The sequence below is a fragment of the Podarcis filfolensis genome (assembly GCF_964270895.1).
Source record: "Podarcis filfolensis genome assembly, chromosome: 8".
NCBI classification, from domain to species: Eukaryota; Metazoa; Chordata; class Lepidosauria; order Squamata; family Lacertidae; genus Podarcis; species Podarcis filfolensis.
In genome coordinates this window covers 16,450,156-16,468,790 of record NC_139611.1, presented here as the reverse complement: position 1 = coordinate 16,468,790, position 18,635 = coordinate 16,450,156, and the positions used below count along the sequence as shown (strand labels likewise).

At 41.9% G+C, this 18,635-nt stretch overlaps 1 protein-coding gene and 1 long non-coding RNA gene across 2 annotated transcripts in view; one reads left to right on the top strand and one right to left on the bottom strand.

Moving 5' to 3' along the window:
• Window positions 1–619: 619 nt before the first annotated feature.
• LZIC (leucine zipper and CTNNBIP1 domain containing) overlaps window positions 620–18,635 on the bottom strand; it is a 30,527-nt gene continuing 12,511 nt past the window's right edge. Inside the window, exon 7 of the mRNA XM_083629017.1 lies at window positions 620–710. Within this exon, the coding sequence (XP_083485143.1) occupies window positions 634–710 (77 nt within the window). The 3' untranslated portion in view covers window positions 620–633. The remainder of the gene's footprint in view (window positions 711–18,635) is intronic.
• Window positions 621–16,895, top strand: LOC310769576. Its single transcript, XR_014551694.1, has 2 exons — window positions 621–712; window positions 14,858–16,895. It is a non-coding gene; the product is annotated as an uncharacterized lncRNA (long non-coding RNA).

The following is an 18,635-nucleotide window of genomic DNA, read 5'->3' as shown; positions in this document are numbered from 1 at the left end:
TTCTATAGGCTCCTACAGTCCTAACTGATGCATGAACTTAAAAAGGTGGTACTCATCTATTTTACACACCAATGTGGGATACAGGGGTGATTATGGTTATTTGGGATATGTAAAACTAAGTGGTTTTAAGTAGCCCACTGAAATTGTTCACAAAGACAACATGAAACCTGTACAAATGCTACCATGTTGGCTTTAAGACATATCCAAGCTACATGGGTGAAGGCAGGCTGCCCATGGCATCTTCCAATATACAATAAATTGTAATCAAGTTATGCTTGCTGTATAATTTGAAGGCTCAAGGGCAGCCCCTGGCTGTTTCCCCTGCAAGGTTTACTGCCTAAACTCTTTCCTCAGTCCTCCCCCCACCCCCAGCATGAAATAATAATACCATGAACTAATGAATGGAACCACCACATATATTGATCATTTCAGGACTTAAGAGCCCCATTTCTATGAACAAAATATTCTCAGCCTAAGTATCTCAAGAATGTTGGTAGCAGGCCTTGAGGGTACGGACAGGTGCGACATTTCACAAGAGGCTGTCACATAGATTCTACACTACTTTCATCATGCATACTGGAGCTCAAAACAAAATATTGGGTTCAGGCTGCTTGTTCAGTTTACCTGGCTCTGTTAAGATGGAGAAAAGCTCCCTGGACTATTCGCCTCGCCTTGGTTATCACAACTTGGAAACACTGCAAAGTGCCACCCTGTGGAAACAAAACAGTGATTTTAATATACAACTTAACACAGATTAAGGCATGCTAAATATTTTGGACTCAATCAAGTATTGTCTAACAAAAAGCATAAGTTGTCTTCCTTGTAATTTATTTGTACCCCATTTCAATAAGCTTTGTTGTTCAGAAGCAAAATCAAACTTCTCAGCTGCTGAAAAAGAAGCTTCTGTAACTAGAAATCAAGAGTTTAATCAAAAGAAGGTAAATTAATTTCTGTGCCACAAGACAGACATGCAGGTGGAATGATCTCCCTCCTCTGCCTTTTCCACTCCCTCCTCTTCCCTTGTGTTTCTTCTTTTTTTTTAGCTTGTAAGCTTTATAGAAGGGCCTGTCACTGACTGTTGATAGGAGCTGCTTTGGGAAACAATTGTCTGAAAAGCACCAAAAATACTAATATAGCAAGACCATAACTATGCAGATGACCAGGGATTGTGGGGACAGTTGATGTGATTGATTTAAAACATAGTAGTAAGAACAGTAGAGGAGGTGGTAAACTTGTGTCTGGATTGCTCAATTTCATACTGCTTGGGTTGGGGTGGGGGTGCTCACCTGATGGAATGTTACAAACAAACAAACAAACAAACATCCCCACAGAGAAAAGTGATATATCAGACAGAATCCTAAGACAGAACTGCTTATTCCAAGCAAACTTGCTTTGTAGGTGTAGGGATTCAGTTTCTTTTTCTTTTTTGTAGGAATGACTATTCTATCAAATGAGCTGTCATCTGTAGCCTGAAGCAGTATAACCCAGATACAAGTTTAGCAAGTCACCTAACATGGGTGAGAAGTACAATAAATTTAATTCAGTCATCGACTATAGAACTACATGGTACAATTTGATTTCAAAATCCATGACTGGGGTTGATGTCAGTTGGTTTCAAACTTTTTCCTCAATGACTTGCCTGCCTAGAAACCCCTGTGTCCTGCCACAGAACCGTTGTGTATTCTATAGCAGCCTAGGGCACCCTTGTATTTAAGAACTAGCCTCATAACCATAGACGACGACCAGGAACTGCACACAGGCAAGTGCATTAAATTCTATGCAGACAGGTGAACAGGATGGCAGAGGAACCAGCACAGAAACCAAACAGGCTGCTGGAGGAAAGTCCCCTCTTCCACACCCAGTACAGAAATGCAGCTCATAGTCCCTCTTCTGCCAGCCCCCAATAGACTAGTGATTCTTTTTCTTTTCTTCTCTTTTTTGCATGCTATTAACTCGTGGGGGCTTATTTACAAGACTATTACAAGGGGGCAGTTCACATAAGTCTCTGCCCAAGCCTATTAGTTCACGCAGGGCAACAATGAGACCAAAGTGTACACTGTAAACCACACCCAACCCTTCCCTATAGCTGTGCATTTCAGAAAATATCAGTAGCAGGAGGGCAAGCTGTCATTCAGGAAAGCTTGTCTGCAATTAGTGATTACAGAGGAACCTAATAAATGTCTGAGGACCCTCAAGGTTCCTTGAACACCAGTTGAAAAAATTGTTGATTTAAGGAACACACACATGTTTCAATCAGAGGTCAGAGTCTGGTAATCCCAAGTGTCAGCTTATTTCTACTATCCCACAAAGCATCTGGAAGAGATGCCAAACTAATCCCCAGAATGTCACCATCAGGAGGGGACACTACAGCTGAGATTCCTGCAAACCCTCCTCTGCACTGCAGCACACTAGGAAGGGCTAGAAGCACATTAAAAAGAAAAGTCAGAAGTATCATCTTGTCTCTGAAAGAGAAAATTCCCTGAGGAGAGAAAGAGCTATTTTAAAATCTTTTAACAATTTTTTTCACTAATTACTTCCTGCTATCTTTGCTTTCTAAATCTGTAACAGAGCCCTAGGACATCTCTGACAAAAGGGTCATTTACAGGAACCAAGTGATCTTTTGATGTCTACAAAAATGAAACACCCGCTTCACACCCTCAGCAAACGAGCTTCAGAATTATTGAGAAAAGGAACAGGCTAGAACTACAGAAAACATCCATTCCAGCTGTATCCATTTTATTAACAGACAATACTTTGTTATTATTTCTCACTACTGCAGCAGGATGTTCTCAAAGCATTGCTGTGAACACAGTATAGATACACCAAAGCACCCTTCTCTAAATTAAAGCCCTCCAGATGTTTTGGACTACAACTCTCATCAGCTCCCAAAAGCACAACTGTCCTAGCTGGGGCTGATAGGAGTTGTAGTCCAAAACAATCCACAAACTCTATGAAAAAAGTAAATATCTCCTTGATACCAGGAGGTATCAGGAAAGGATCTCAGATATAAATTGCAAGCTGAGATCTAACCTAAATGTATCACAACAACAATCCACCAATTAAAGCAACTCATACATAAACATTAAAAGGCAGATTCCAACACTTCTGACTAAGGACACCTATGAAAACAGTAAAATATGAGCAACCTCCCCTCTTCACTTTACACAAGTTAACCCAGAGATTGTAATAATGCTGGACACAGTTTCCTGTTTCTTCATATACAGTGGGTTGGATCTGGGCTACATTAATCACACTTAAGTTTCATTGTTTTAAATGTGACTAAAGGGTGATCCACTTAAGTCTGGATCTAACTCACTGCCTACATGTTCTTGCACCCAACATAAATATATACAGGTGGCAACCACTTTGCACATGTTCAATTGACGCACGACCGCTGACACGTGGGTAATTTTGTACCCGGAAGGGGGCATAACGGGGCAGGCTTATGTGCGCTCTGCCAACACGTGCGAATGCCTGGAACGCAGCCCCCACGCAACCAGGCAGTTGCCTGTATTACAAGTGAGCAATGTGAAGCCCAGAGTTCCAATGAATGCATTCAAAGCCACAAAGAAAGTCAGTGACAGAGCTAAGTGCAGTATCTGATGACCTTGAATCCAAGGACTACACGGCCATGTATAAGGATTTTCATTTCAACTAAAAATCTGAAATGTTCAACTACACATGGACTTTCAAGAAATAGGATCCCCAAATACTCTGTAACAGGATATTTTGGGGGAGACGTGGGGTGTGTATGTGTGGAGATGACTAAGGTCCCAAAAGCAAGCAATGCTTAGCAAGACAGCTGTACGACAGCTGACCCATCACCACCAAGGCCTGCATAGTATTGCTCATTATGCAGTTTATGGAGAGCCACAGTGGTTTCAGGGGGCACGGCCAAATTCCACAGGTATCTCAGCCATGGATTAAATGCCAGCCCGTTACCCTTTTGTGGAACCTGCCATTACTTGCAGTCATGTATACAATCAAAAGTATGCTAGGGGACTACCATATCTACCATTATTATCATGAAGGAAGCCACAGTAATCTTCTTCCAAATCATCATTTTCAGCAGAGGAGCACCATATACACACAACCAATTCTCACAGCTTCTACACAAGGGCTGCTGAGCTGACACTCATGGGAGCAAGTAAAGTGATTTAGACTCTTGACACAAGCCCTGGTCAAAGTAAACCTGACTAAGAGTGCATAACTTCACCAAGTCAGAGACCATAGCCTGTTCTACCTCTGGTATTTTAAAGTGACCAATGCATAATTAACTGTCAAGTAATAAACTGACTATACAGAAAAAGAAGCACATTAAATGCTTAACATAAAACTTAAACAGTGTTCTGCATCTAAAAGTCGATCCTCACATTCTATCCAGCTCTCTCACTAGCAAGGAGACAAAGAACTTGAGATGGATAACATCCAATGGAACTGGATGTTTTATGGAATAAACAAATGTTATTCTAGAGTAGAGGATTTCCAACCTTTCTACCTTCAGAGAACCCTTTCTACTCCACAAAAGCCTGAGTTTAAAAACTGGCACTAAGCTGTTCCCTTAAATGGACACTGCTATTCTCCAGTTTAATCTCTGCAGCTATGCAGGACACTTTTAATGGTTACAATATGATCCCAACAGGCAAAAGGATGTGGCATCTTCAAGACTTGTTTATTTACAATGAGATCTTCCAACAAACACCAAATAACTGAAATCCAAAAACCCATTCCACACTTCTGATTATTTTGTACTCACTCAATGTGATTCATGGCCTTCAACCGCAGGCAGCTGGAGACTGCATTAATTCACTTCTCCAAAGGGATGTCAGCAACATAGAATTCATAACACTTATCCATTTATAATTGAACAGCAAGATCGAGAATACTTGATGTCTTGTATTTTTTAGGTTTTTTTGGAACACACCAAGCTTCTAAGGGACGCTCAGGCCCCTTGGTATACAATTTCAGCTACATTTGACTTCAAACTGAATTCTCCAATGGTAGTTTCCATCCAAGTGGCTAATACTGTACAACTTTAAGACAAAGCTTTTACAGTCCTTCCCATGAAAAATAAATAATAATAATAATAATAATAATAATAATAATAATAATAATAAAAAATAAGCTGCAGTCACCTATATATTAATTTCTAAACCCAAATTGGGGGAAAATGTTCCTCCCCTGGTCATGATCTTTGAATTTCTATAGCTTCTTTCATGAACAGATTTCAAAACACATTGAGAGCATTAATGAAGTCAAATTCAAGAACTCCCCTAGGTAATGTTGCCTGACCACATGGAGTCAAGTTAACTGTGAATTATTGTTGAACTTGTTACTCTCTTCTGTCCTTAAGGCATAAGCAACCTATTGCATTTTTTGCAAATATCACCTTGTCAGCAGAGAAAGACAGCTTCTGTTGTACTTCAAGCCAGCCAGCCAGCCAACCAGCCAGCCAGCCAACATATCTAGCCTTATTAAAGTCAGTGTTCATTCTAGAGAAAAGCTACAACTTCATTTTGCCTTCAGGTAACTGCAGTATTTGGATACATAAAGCAGAAGTGTGTTTTAATCAACCTCATCAACCTGATGCTCTCACAGATGTTTTTGGACTACAACTCGCACTGGGTGCAGCTGATGGGAGTTGTAATCCAAAACATCTGGAGGGCAACAGGTCAGGAAAAGCTGGCCTAGGCCTTGTTGCGCCATACCCTAGAATGGCATGTCAAACAGTTGTGTAATATTTAGGTCTCTCCATGGCTGGATGACAGCCAAACATTTTTGGTAATGCGGGAGGGGGTATCTTGTTACAAATTATGGACAACTACACCTCCTTAAAGAGAAGCCTATTCCATCTTTCAGAAAAACAACAAAAATGGGACAGAATACAATACTGTATTTGTAAACCAAGTTATCCTTAGCCATGAGGCCCATCTTTATATAGTTAACACATTGCTATGCCTGCTATTTGAAGACCTGCAATCTTTCCAGAAGCCTCATATAATTGGTAACAAAAAACAAAACAAAAAACAAAACAAGAAATTGTTATCAGTTTTGTGGATAGTCAACTGTTCCTTTATTTTAAACCCCACTTCATTTTCAAAAGCAGCTTGCCATGTAGCATGGAGGGTTGATATTAAAGATTCATAAACCCAAAATTGTGTTGGTTATACAGAAAACTAGGGCTGAAAAGCTTGCTTGTGTTGATCCATCCCCAAGGAATGTAAATCTATGGGGAGAGTCAGACTAAATAAGTGAATCAATAAAAAATTTCAAAAATGTATAGAGCTATTTAGTCAGTCTTATAAACAAAAACTAGCATTTACTAACCCATAAGCTTACTCACATTTATCTCTGTCTCTCTATGCAGTTTGAGTAATGTCTGAAAGGAGCTGGATCCTTGGATATGAAGCAGAGTGCAATAATACTTTACAGATAAATAGGCCAATTTTAGCAGAACTCAAAAAGGGCATACTATAAGCTTTGTGGCATGTCATAATAGGGTTTCCACAGTGCTTTTTTCCTGGGGGTACGCATACCCCTAAACATTTTGTGAATTTTTGTACTTAAAGCACTGAGTTGCCATATTTCAAAAAGTAACAACCAGGACCCCCTAAATGTTTTTCAGCTTTTTTAAGGAAACCCCCAAAATTGTTGGGTTTTTTAAGACAAACCCCATTGTTGAGCTTCTTTTTACAAAAATGTCAAGAAAGACCATAAAACATATGGCAGCCCTATGTTATAAACATCCAGAGAAGTTTTGTAACTCATTTTGATTTTGTTTATAATACTGTATAGGTAAAGGCAATAAAGCATTTTCTAATGTAACACTTAATTTGTAATTATTTATCTTCATCATGTCTCACATGACATTTCATGCATTAATCATTATTTCTGGGCATGTCAAAGGTTTTCTCAAACACTATTTCATTATGACAGCTTGGAAAACATATGCCACAAATATGTCAACAGTTTCTGTGTTGTCAGCAAGAAAATGAAACAACTGGGAAATGCTTTGGTTGCTTACAACATATGGCAAATTATTAATCAGTGCAAAGCCACTAAAAAAATAAATCAGTATATAGCTCTTGAAATTGTGCTTCTGGTTACTAAGAAAGGCATAAAACCTGTGGCAGATTATCATTTGGTGTAAATAAAACATGGCAACAGTGTATCTGCTCATTTTTGTGAGTGATTTTGTATTTCCCTAATTATCAAGGTAAGTTGATAATTTTAATGTTTGTCAACTTATTCCTCTGTCTTTCTTAAAACTCTTGTTCAGACCACAGGTAGAAAATATATTTCTAATTTGTAGGCACCAAAGTTTTACGTACTTGGTAGCCTTCCAAACTAACCACTCTGTACCCCACAAAAATCATTGACTGCAGTATCGTGATACTATGGGGGGGCGGGGAATCAACAGGAAGCACAAGACACTTTTAATTTCACACTGGAGGGTCATTAAACTAATTAGCCAAGCTACACATTGTTGTTTCAGGAGTGGTCAGGAAGTCGATGTCACCTCAATCTCCTTTGCTCTCCACAAACTCAGAAGCTTCCACCTTAACTGCAGACTAATATATCAAAATATTTCCCACCTGCAGTTGTCTGTGTTTAAGTTTTATGGCACTAGGTCATTACACTAACAGTTAAAAGGAAAAAAAGCAGAGAAGGAAATGTCCTCAGCAGGGTGAAGTTTCCTTCCTTTCTAGACAAAGTTAAATATATAAATATGCTATGCAGCAGAACCAATATACCAAAGGTAACAGATAACTTGTTAGCATGGACATTAAATATATACTTCTTACATCTTCCAAGAGAAAGACTTGATCAGTGTTAATCTACTGCATTAGTATTTTGCAAAAAGAGAAAGTGAAATTGATATAAGGCTGAAGAGTCATATGAGTTACTACTAAGCTCTATGGAGTAGCCTGCAATTAATCATTGTACAAACTTGAATTATGCAGGATTAACATTAATTATGTTAAATACTTATCATACTAGACTTATTCAGAAGTGTCTGTTCTAGAGAACATTTATCTTGCACACTAACTGAACAGAGATTATACAATGTACCCCACGATTAACCCACATGAACAGCTTAGTTACCAAAACTTCATTGTTCATTGGTAATTATAGTTTGAGGATTTCTGGAGACTTATTGCATACAATTAAGACAGGACCTTTTTCAGTGTTCAACCAGAATTTTATACTTTAGCTGCTCTTTAAGAATTTTACTGACAAAAAGAATATGGTTTAAGCATCTTATGCACTGAAGGAAAATGTCCTCTGTGAAATGAAAGAGGTTTGTGTTTTAACTGTTGATCTCTCTACCATATGTTACAGCTAATGGCACAAGACAAGTTAAGACTGTACTCTGCTGAACAATGCCTTCTCTATATAAACTCACTTATAAGTCTTCCATTGTTGACAGCACCAGTTATGCTTGAAAGTGCAACAATCATGCTGTTCTGGACAAGGATGTCAGCCACAAGCTACCATGTACAATGTTTCTAACAGCACAACTGTTTATAAATTCATGTTATTCTACAACATGAGGTAGCTGAAATCTCAATGCACATGTCAGTGGGCTTTTAATGTCCAGGCCTCCTGAGCCACAATTCCCAAACCCAGAAACTGCATTTTTGCCTAGCAGCTCCACCTGTCAGTTCCAAATTCTGAAGTCTCTTCTCCCAACCCAAATCATGTGTATACTCTTCTTTTTACCTTGCCCCAAAATGCAGGCAGCATTGCAAACAAGTTTTCTGCAATCAATGGCTTAGTATTAGCCAACCATTTGAGAATAAATGATCTAATAAATTTGCATGTTAATTAAACTTAAGTTCTTGAGTGAAAGAAACATCCTTTTACAAAGTGAATAAAAACTACAGAAAAAAGAAATAGTACTATAATACCTGATGCACACATAACTGCAGGGAAATTCTGACTGTGCAAGTAGATCACGTTAGCTCATGCATTCCAATTCTTATTTTAAGGTTGAAATTCTCAAGCTTGAGTTTACCTTCTTGTATTTAAAAAGCAGACAAAAGATAGAATAATCTTAGACCCAAAATAGAGATGATACACAGTGCATTTGTTTTAGACCACTGTCCAATAACCTAATTCAGAACATAAACACATTCTGAAACGCCAAAGGTATATATCCAGTTTAGGGTGTATCCAGTGTGTGCCAATCCTACTCAGAGTAGACTCCATTAAGTTAATGATTGTTACTAACTTAGGTTCATTAAGTTAAGTCTACTCTGAGTGGGAGTTAGTTGGATACAACCCTGTGTATGCAGACAGATTCAATATTTCTCTCAGCTCTTGACATTAATGAAAGGGTACGTTTAAAAATAATCCTGGGGAAAAATATCATTGATACAGAAATACAAGTTCTTGCTTACTTTTATGAAGTACGTTTGTGCAGAAAATGTCACTGTGAATGTAGCAAGGGCAGGGACGGCATGAGGAGAAGGGGCTTCGCATATTCACATTATATGCAGAACACTCCCTGAAGAACTTATCAGTTCAATACTCAAGTTAACTAGGACTAGAACTCCTACTTTGCCCATAGACTTCAGCCCCATTCAGGCATGCTGCTCACATGCAAATGCCACATGTGAGCAGGCTGAACATGCTAAGCTCTAGCCTCCCCCGCTCCCACACCACGTCTCTGTGCCCATTGCTGCCTTATGCCAAGTCACACCATTGGTCCACCTAGCTCAGAAGGTTTTGCTAACTGGCTGTGGCTCTCTGGGGTTTGAGGCAGGGAACATCCCCCACTTCAAGCTTCCAACTTTTGGAGGGTGATGGGCATAGCAACATGAGAGGAGAGTAGCTTCATACATTTGTCCCCTGCTCGTGCACAGCATATGCATGTGAGGAGCCAGCCAAATTAGAGCATAGATATATGAAAAAATCCCATAGATTACCTATGTCGTTTTTTAAAATAATATTAATTAAAATTACAAAGGAAGGCTTAAGGGCACTGAGTTTAAGTGACATTGAGAATGTATCCTAAAGCGAGTTAAGAGATAGGATTGTGCAATCTCAGACATAACAAAATGGTTCTGAAGTGGGGCAGGGGGAGAAATCTTGAAAGAAGATGTAGACAATATGAAGAGAGGTGTGGTCAGCAATTAAAGCAGGTATGGATAATATGTGCGCCTGCAGCTGTTGTTGGATTAAAACATCCCTGGCCTTTGGCCTTGCTAATTGTGGCTGGTGGGAAACGGAGACAATGACATATGGAGAGCCACAGTCTCCCCATCTCTGAATTAAAAGCTGCTTCAGACAGTACAAAAGGGGAAGAAGTAGGACCTCATGCATAAATGCCAACATATTAGACATCTGAAACATTAAACACAAGACAGTACCATTCACAAGTAAAAAAAAAAAAGGAAAAGGAAAAGGTGGGTAACTTTGCTCATTAGGCAAAGGACTGTCTGGATTTAACATAAAGTGAACATACAGCAAATATCTGCTGCTTGTCACACCCGGCTGTGAAGCAATGGTGTTAACTTCTTTGCCAAGTTCTCACTTTAAGTGTTTCACCTGTTTTAAATGTACATCTGAAAATGCAACATACAAAGCGGCAACTGGTAGTCTAGAGCCAACTGCCGGAGGAAAGACTAGAAATGGGTGTGGCAGGAGGCTGCCAGATAGAGGAATCTGCCTTAAATCAGGTCAGACTGTATCTATCTGTCCACCTAGCCTGATGGGCAGTGTCTCAGGCATGGAAATTTATTTCATGTTCCCAGCTATTTTATTCTTTTAACTGGAGATGCAGGGGACTGAACCATAGACCTTTCCAAAACAGGTACTCTACCTGTGGGTCCTCCCCAAAAGGATTCTTCCACTGGGATGCAAGCTATTTCCTTGCCCAGACTTGAACTCTCGAATTAGTGAGACCTGCGCTTTGGCTGGTCTCCTGTGGCTTGTGCCATAGGGTTTAGTTGTGAGAATCAGGGGTTCCAAATGAGCCAAGATACCATTTTTTCATTCTGGTGCACAAATATACAATAATTTCATATTGGTCTGGACACTCTTCGACGCCAACTATTTATCAGAAGAGAACCCTAGCCTCTTTTGGAATTGGACATTGTTAATCAATCCATGCACAAATACACTTATTATACATAGTTATTTGTCTTGTTTTTCTGTTTGCTGTGTCTAGTACAGTGGTACCTCGGGTTAAGAACTTAATTTGTTCTGGAGGTTCGTTCTTAACCTGAGGTACCACTTTAGTTAATAGGGCCTCCCGCTGCTGCCGCACGATTTCTGTTCTCATCCTGAAGCAAAGTTCTTAACCCGAGGTACTATTTCTGGGTTAGCGGAGTCTGTAACCTGAAGCATCTGTAACCCGAGATACCAGTGTATTTGGTTACAGTTATTTTTCTTTTCTTTTTTATACATTTCAAAATGAAATAAAAAACTTTATGAAAAAGAGAAGGAAGAAGGGCCTAGCAGTGCTGCCAGCAAGTTCAAGCAGGTGTGGGACTGGAGCAATCTGCAAGGGATTAGGAAATACTACTATTCTGGCTCTAAACAGGGGTCATTTAGTTTACCAGTTATGAAGAATATGTGACAGCTTTGCAAAAACAACAAAAAAAATTGTTTACAAACCACCAGCTCCTTGAAATCTCTGACCACAGAAAGTCATGTAGAAATGTGGCAGCCATATCCGTGCAAATGACTTTTAGGTGAAGCTGCTTATGATGCTGCTGTAAGAGCAAGAAGAGGAGTAAAGAGAGAACTACAGCTGGGTTTCTCCCCCTGCATGCTTAAAAGAATGCAGCACAAAAAAATGGACAGGATTCCGAAAGCGTGGGATAATTTTCTGCATGTGTGTAAGACAAAGGTTTAGGAGATGGAGAGGAAACATTAGGTGTGACAGTCCTGAAGGAATCCCTGCAGGAAGCATACAAGAAGAAATCACCCAAAGAGAAGGAAATAAAAAGAAGATTTTGAACAAATGATTTTTGGGTGGGTGAATTAAGATTATTACTTTTTTGCTTTAGCTTTTTTAAGAATTAAACTAGTTGATTTGGAGTAACTAGTGGCAGAGCTCACTGGAAACAACAGGTTGAACCAGTTGAGTAAGGTTCCCACACACACCCATTTCATCATCATCAACCCCCCTCCAAAATAATATTTCATTTTAAAAAACATCTAAACCACTCTTTCTCCTGATGTATTCCAGGATGGTTTACAATAATACAGTTGCCCCATCTGCACATAATGCCAAGTCAAACCATGGGTAAACATGAAAAAGCAAGTGTGCAGGTACAATGAGCAAAAACTGGGGCTGCTTCACTCCTATCCAGGTTCTGCTGCCGCCGCTGCCACACTACCTAAGGCTAAACTACCGTTCACCTTAGCATTAAGCACAAACCAGGTCAGTATAATACAATATAAATATAACTACATTCAGTAATAAAACTAAGAGGCAGCAAATTATAAAACTATAAAGCAGATATAACCATTGAAAACTGCTTCAGCAAATAAAGAGTTTATTGACCTGCCACTGAAAAGACTGCAGTGTTATCAAGCTGCACCACCTCAGGGAGGACATTCAAAGTAAGGGGTGCCACCACAGAAAAGCCCCTTTCCTTTAACATCAGAACATAAGAAGAGCCCTGCTGGATGAGACCAGTGGCCCATCTAGTCCAGCATTATGTTTTTACAGTGGCCAACCAGATGCTTCTGGGAAGCCCACAAGCAGCACATGAGAACAATAGCTTTCTCTGGCTCATGTTCCCCAGCAGCAGGTTTTTCAAGGCATGCTGCCTCTTATATACCAGGGTAGATAGTCATCACAGGGAGTAATCACTGATGGCCTTATCCTCCATGAATTTGTCTAATCCCCTTTTCAAAGCTGTCCAAGTTGGTAGTTATCACTACACCCTTTCAAGCTAATTCCTTAATTTAACTATGTGCTATGTGAAGAAGCACTTATTTTTGTCTTAATTTTATTTTTGAAATGTACAAACTGTCCTTCACCCCAAAAAATGGATTTTAGGATGGTACACAAAGAAACATAAAAGTTACTGACACACTACTACACAAACCATCAACACTAAGTCAAATAAAACCGTTCAGTTACCACAGAGAAGAACCCCCTCCTTTGCACATGTACCTGAAGTACTTCTCCTGTAGATGGAACAGCTAACATTCGTTTATCACCAACCCACTCTTCAGAAATTTTGGAGAACACAATTTAGGAAGAGAAGAGAAGCAGGCTGTGAAGGTGTAAGATTGGTGCATCCTGTGTTGACCAGAGTCATTGTTAACAGGTGGCCCAGGGAGCCCAAACTCCCAGATCACTTACCCTTCCCCTCCACCCCAGTATTAAACTTAACATTTTAAAATTTTCTTTGCTTACAAAGTTGTTGAGCACGCTTCAATGCTCACTCACGACAAGGCCGCAGTTATCCTTCATTGCTTTCTATTTGTGGCAAACATTGTGTTGATCTGTGGTCACTGGACTGGGTATAGATGGCATTGACTGGTGACAGGGACTTATAAGTACGTATATGAAAAAAGTAGATGAAGATGGGAAGGAGAAGTGGTGTTAGAGATGAATGTGCTCATGTGTGAAAGTCACGTTGTTGTAAAAGATTTGTTTTAATTTAAATGTGTAGAACAGCCCCTAAAACCCTGCTGGCATCCTATAGGAATGGAAAAGAAATTGATCCACATTTTGAAATCAACCAACCTAATTTGCTGGTCCCAGTGTTATATGTGGATCAGCCAGTGTATGAATTTGGCAATGCAGTTTATACCATTTTTATTAAGAAAAGGCATAAGTACATTTCACAGAAAAGGCATACTTAGGGGAAATGAAAGCATGCAAAAACGTCTCTTAGGGGATGAATGTATACAATCTAAATGTGAATTTTTCATGTTTTGTTTTAATCGACAAAAAATATATATGATATGGGATGGATTTACAGAGGCTGAGCCATCCATCCTTACCATTCCAGAGCTCAGAGTAAGCCCTGGCAGCAAGAGCCAAAAAACCTCAAGGGCAGATCCACAGTATACATTTAAGGCATGTTCAGTGCACATTTAAAGCATATTACTTTACTCTCCCACCCCCAAATCCTGGGAACTGTGGTTTGTTATGGATGCTGAAAATGGTATCTGAGGGGCAGAAATCACAGTTAACAGGATTCTATGGAGGAAGTGTGTGCTGAATATGCTCTCAATGTATACCATGGATTTGACCTGAGAAGAGGCTTGCTGCTGGATCAGACCCACCTAGCTCAGCATCCTGTCCACGCAACAGCCAACCAGATGCCCAGAAGCAGGACCCCACCGCCTCTGAAACTAACCCCTAAATTTATACGTTGCACACAAATTACCATACGATTATTTCGTTTCACGGGCCTGTGTGAACCCCACCTTTTAAAAGTACTTAGCGATGCTTCTAGCGCTGTGTGTATGTATATATGTGAGGGAAGAGAGCGCAAGCGAGCAAGAGTGACTCCATGACGGTGGGTGGTGCTGCTTAGAGGAAATGAGGGGTTTTTTTGGGGGGGGAAGGATGGTTGGATAAATGGGGGTGGGTGGGAGATGAGGCGGAGGGCGCGCGAGCAAGCAGTGGGGGAGGGGGGAGATGGAACGCTGAAGGGGAGTGACGTTTACGAGAGTCGGGGGAGAGGCGCGGGCGCGCGAGCAACGGCCGGCTGGACGGACATTCGAACGAGCAACCAGGCGCGCGCAAACAGGCTGACGGACGAGCGCGCGTGCGCGAGCAGCCAAGCGGACTGAGGGGGAGAGAGAGAAAAAGCAAGCAAGCAAGCAGTCGCCTACTCACCGCGCGGCGCCTTTTGTTGCCAGGCGAGGCGTAAAGCGCTTACCTGAAGTGGCGGCGGCGGCAGTTATTAGCAGCACTAGTAATAATAATGATGTTGTTGTTGTTACTGGGTCTGGGAGGAGCCCTCGAGTGGCCCTCCCGCGTAGACAAGGAGGGAAGCAGAGGCAGGATCGTGCCCTCGTCGTCTTAGCACTTGGAGCGACTGAGCCTCCTTCTGCGCCTGAGGGGAGAGAAGCGCCGAACGGTGTGTGTGTGTATAAGCGGCGGCCGCTGCTTCTGCTCTTCTTCTTCCTCCTCCTCCTCCCTCCGTCGTCGTGACTCACAGCGGCGGCGACCGAGGGAGGGAGCGGAGGAGGCGCCTGGGCGACTCCGGGTGGGAGGGACCCGCCGCCGCCGTCGCCGCTGCTTGCCGCGTCCCAGCGCCCGAGGCCGCTGAGAGGCGGCAAGCCGCGTCGCCTCAGGCAGCCGCCTCCAACGGCAACCTGAGGTAAAAGGGGGCGTGGCCAACGCGGAGCTTGCGGCTGGGGAAGGAGAAGGCGGCTATTGTTTCGGGGAGGGGCGTGGCCCGGAGGACGGGGCGTGGCCGAAGGGGAAGGGAGGAGCTACAAGGAGAGGGGGGGCGTGAAAGTAGCCTGGGGCGGGGTCGTCGTCGGGAGGCGGGGCTTAGAACGTCTCGGGGTGGGAATAGGAGCAGTAAAGCACTGAATGGAGTGCTGTTGTGCTCTGGTCCTGTTCATCGCCTTCTGGCAGGCACCTGGTTGGCTACAGTGAGAACAGGATGTTAGACTGGCTGGGCAAGGGCCACTGGCCTGATGCAGCAGCAAGGCTCCTTTTATGTTTTATTCTGGTGCCCTCCAGATATTTTGGATTATAGTGCACATCTGCCTCAAGTGCAGGGGGCTGCAGCTCAGCGCTGGAACACATGCTCTGCATGCAGCTTTAATCCCTGCAGCTTCGGCTAGGAATGGAAAATATTCCCATTCTGAAATCCTGGAGAGCCACTGCCAGTCAGTGTTGACAGTACTGACTCTGTATGAGGCGGCTATTGCATCATTCTACCCGGACACTGAGGTCCAGCGCCGAGGGCCTTCTGGTGGTTCCCTCTCTGTGAGAAGCCAAGTTACAGGGAACCAGGCAGAGGGCCTTCTTGGTAGTGGCACCCGCCCTGTGGAACGCCTTCCCACCAGATGTCAAAGAGAACAACAACTACCAGACTTTCAGAAGACATCTGAAGGCAGCCCTGTTTAGGGAAGCTTTTAATGTTTGATGGATTTCTGTATTTTAATATTTTGTTGGAAGCCGCCCAGAGTGGTAAATTATTATTAATATTATTATTATGGGAGAAGAGTTCCACACTTTGAGGTCACAGAGAGGAAATCAACAAGTAGGTCATAGCTGTATAATGAGAGGAGCTAGGAACTGGATTTCTCGCTTAAGGAATATCAGTAGTGGGGCAGTGGTTACCTAGCTGGACAGTAGAAAATCCTCCTCCTCCAGATTCTTTATGCAAGGCCAACCCCAGAGGATCTGGCTGCCCAGGTGTTGTTACTGTTTCCTTTACTTCTCCTTATATTGTATCTCTATCCAATAAGGTGCAGCAACAAACAGGCCTGTGCTTTCCAATCTGTGCTTCAGTACTTAAAGGACATCAAAGCACGATGGCACAGAAATCTACAACCTGTCAGTTAATGAAGACCTTAACATGAAAGCCTGTGAAAAGAGCAAAAGCAAGCTGCAGACAGGAACTGGGCGGGTGTAAATATGCTGGGATCTGAGATGATCACTAACACATACCCAGCAAGCAGCAGGCAGTAATGATGATTAATTATTTAAGAAAAACTGAGTGCGTCAGCTCAGGCTGAAGCGGGGGAGGGGGGGAGACGGAAACATCACTCTGGGATCCTTCCGTTAGAGTTACATTAATTAGCATGGTGTGTGAAGCGGAGAGAAATATCCAAAGACATTCTATCCTCATGTGAGGTGGGAGACCTGCAATTAAGGCATCTGTTTACCCTTTGTATCTGACCGAGATGGCTTTTGAAGGAATTACAGGCTTAATGCAATTTTAAAAACACACCATATGTTCTGCTTTGTCCTCATTTGGCTGCTTGATTGTATAAACGTCTCAGGGCAGGGGTGGGGATAATCTGTGGCCCTCAGATGTTATTGGATGCTAACTCCCATCAGTCCCAGCCAGTATGGCTGATGGTCAGGGATTATGGGAGTTGTAAATCCAACTAAAGCTGGAGGGCCACAGATTCCCCACCCTTGCTTTAGGACAGGACAAAATCTACTTCCCTGCAATTTCTAGTTCTTCCCTCTGCAGCAAGAGGGGGGGAAAGTTCCACCTCAGTATACTTGAGGACCACTATTATATATGTGCCCCATGAAATATTTTATTTGCTATTTATTGATTGCCTTTCTGCAAAGTCTGGTGGTACCCAGCTAATGCAAAGCAGGGACTTGCAGTTGATAGGTGATTGGGAGGGGCAAGTCAATTATCTTTGCTGCAGAACTTGCATTGCCTTGTTCCAAGTGCCGGAATTTTAGGAGAGGATAAGGTGATGGATAGTAAGAAAAAATGCAGGTACATTAAGGGTGAATCAAATGGGAAAGTATTTCAGTAGGAAAGGCAGGGGATGGGGGAGATTGAGCACAGGACAAAAAGCTATTTGCAGGCTGCTGTTGCTCCTGACCCAGTTCTTAGTCTGATATGGTCTGATCCCCTAGAGATGTACAGAAGGAACAGCAAGTGACATCTTCTTTGTTTAAATGGCTGCCATACAGAGTTCTTAAACCTGCTTGCTTTCCCATATACATCTTTTAAAAATGATAATTTAATCTTAACCCATAACTCAAATTATATTAGGAAGCTTAATGACTTTTATTTGTAAATGATGTACTATTGGGTGACCGGTGTGTGTGTTTTATCATACAATGTAAGACCCTTTGGGATAAGACCCCCCCCTAAAAAAACCCCCACTTTTTAAAAGCATTAAATGGTGTTATACATTTCCATAGTTTCCTGCTGATGGTTTGGAGCTTTGCATGACACCTCCAGTTCCCTTTGCTTTATGCATCTTTTTTCCTAGGCGTAGCTGAAAACCAGGTATCATAAGCCCTAGCTCCTCCATTTGCTGCTTTGCACAGCCAGCCTTAACACTGGACAAAGACGCTCTGCTTCAATCTCTTGCCATTAGCCATCCATGATAATCTGCTTTGAAATTCATTTAGGATTCTTTCATAATCCAGCTGCCACCACACACCAAGACTTTCCATATGACCACAGGGGTAGATTAGTTCTGATGTTAAGATGGTGCTCCTGGTCAAATTGAAATCTTTGCCATGGCATCATTACTAGGATTTTTCACACCCTTAGGAGAGCGCCCATTCTAACTTTTTGCCAGAAACAATTTTTTGGGCAGTCAATATAATAAACTACATCCTGCATTTTTGGACTCCAAAATGACCATTCTTTTTATGAGGACTACCCATATTATGAGCTATTGTTTTTACTTTTAATGAAGTATTCTTGCTTTTGGGAAATTTTGTTCCCACTCCAGAAGAGAAGAGATTAAGAGGCAAAAAGAGTCTATTTCGTATTTCATAATGTTGCATAACTTAGAAAAAGAGCATTGAGTGCAGAAAATCAGTGACAAGTGACCTACCTCACAGGACTACTGTGAAAGCAAAGCAAGGCTACAGCGCAGAGGTGGCGAACCCTTGGGCCAATTTTCGCCTGCCATGGGGTCCAAGTGAGCCTATGCATCCATTTCCCTCAAACCATGCCTTCTAGCTCATCAGCTGATGTCTC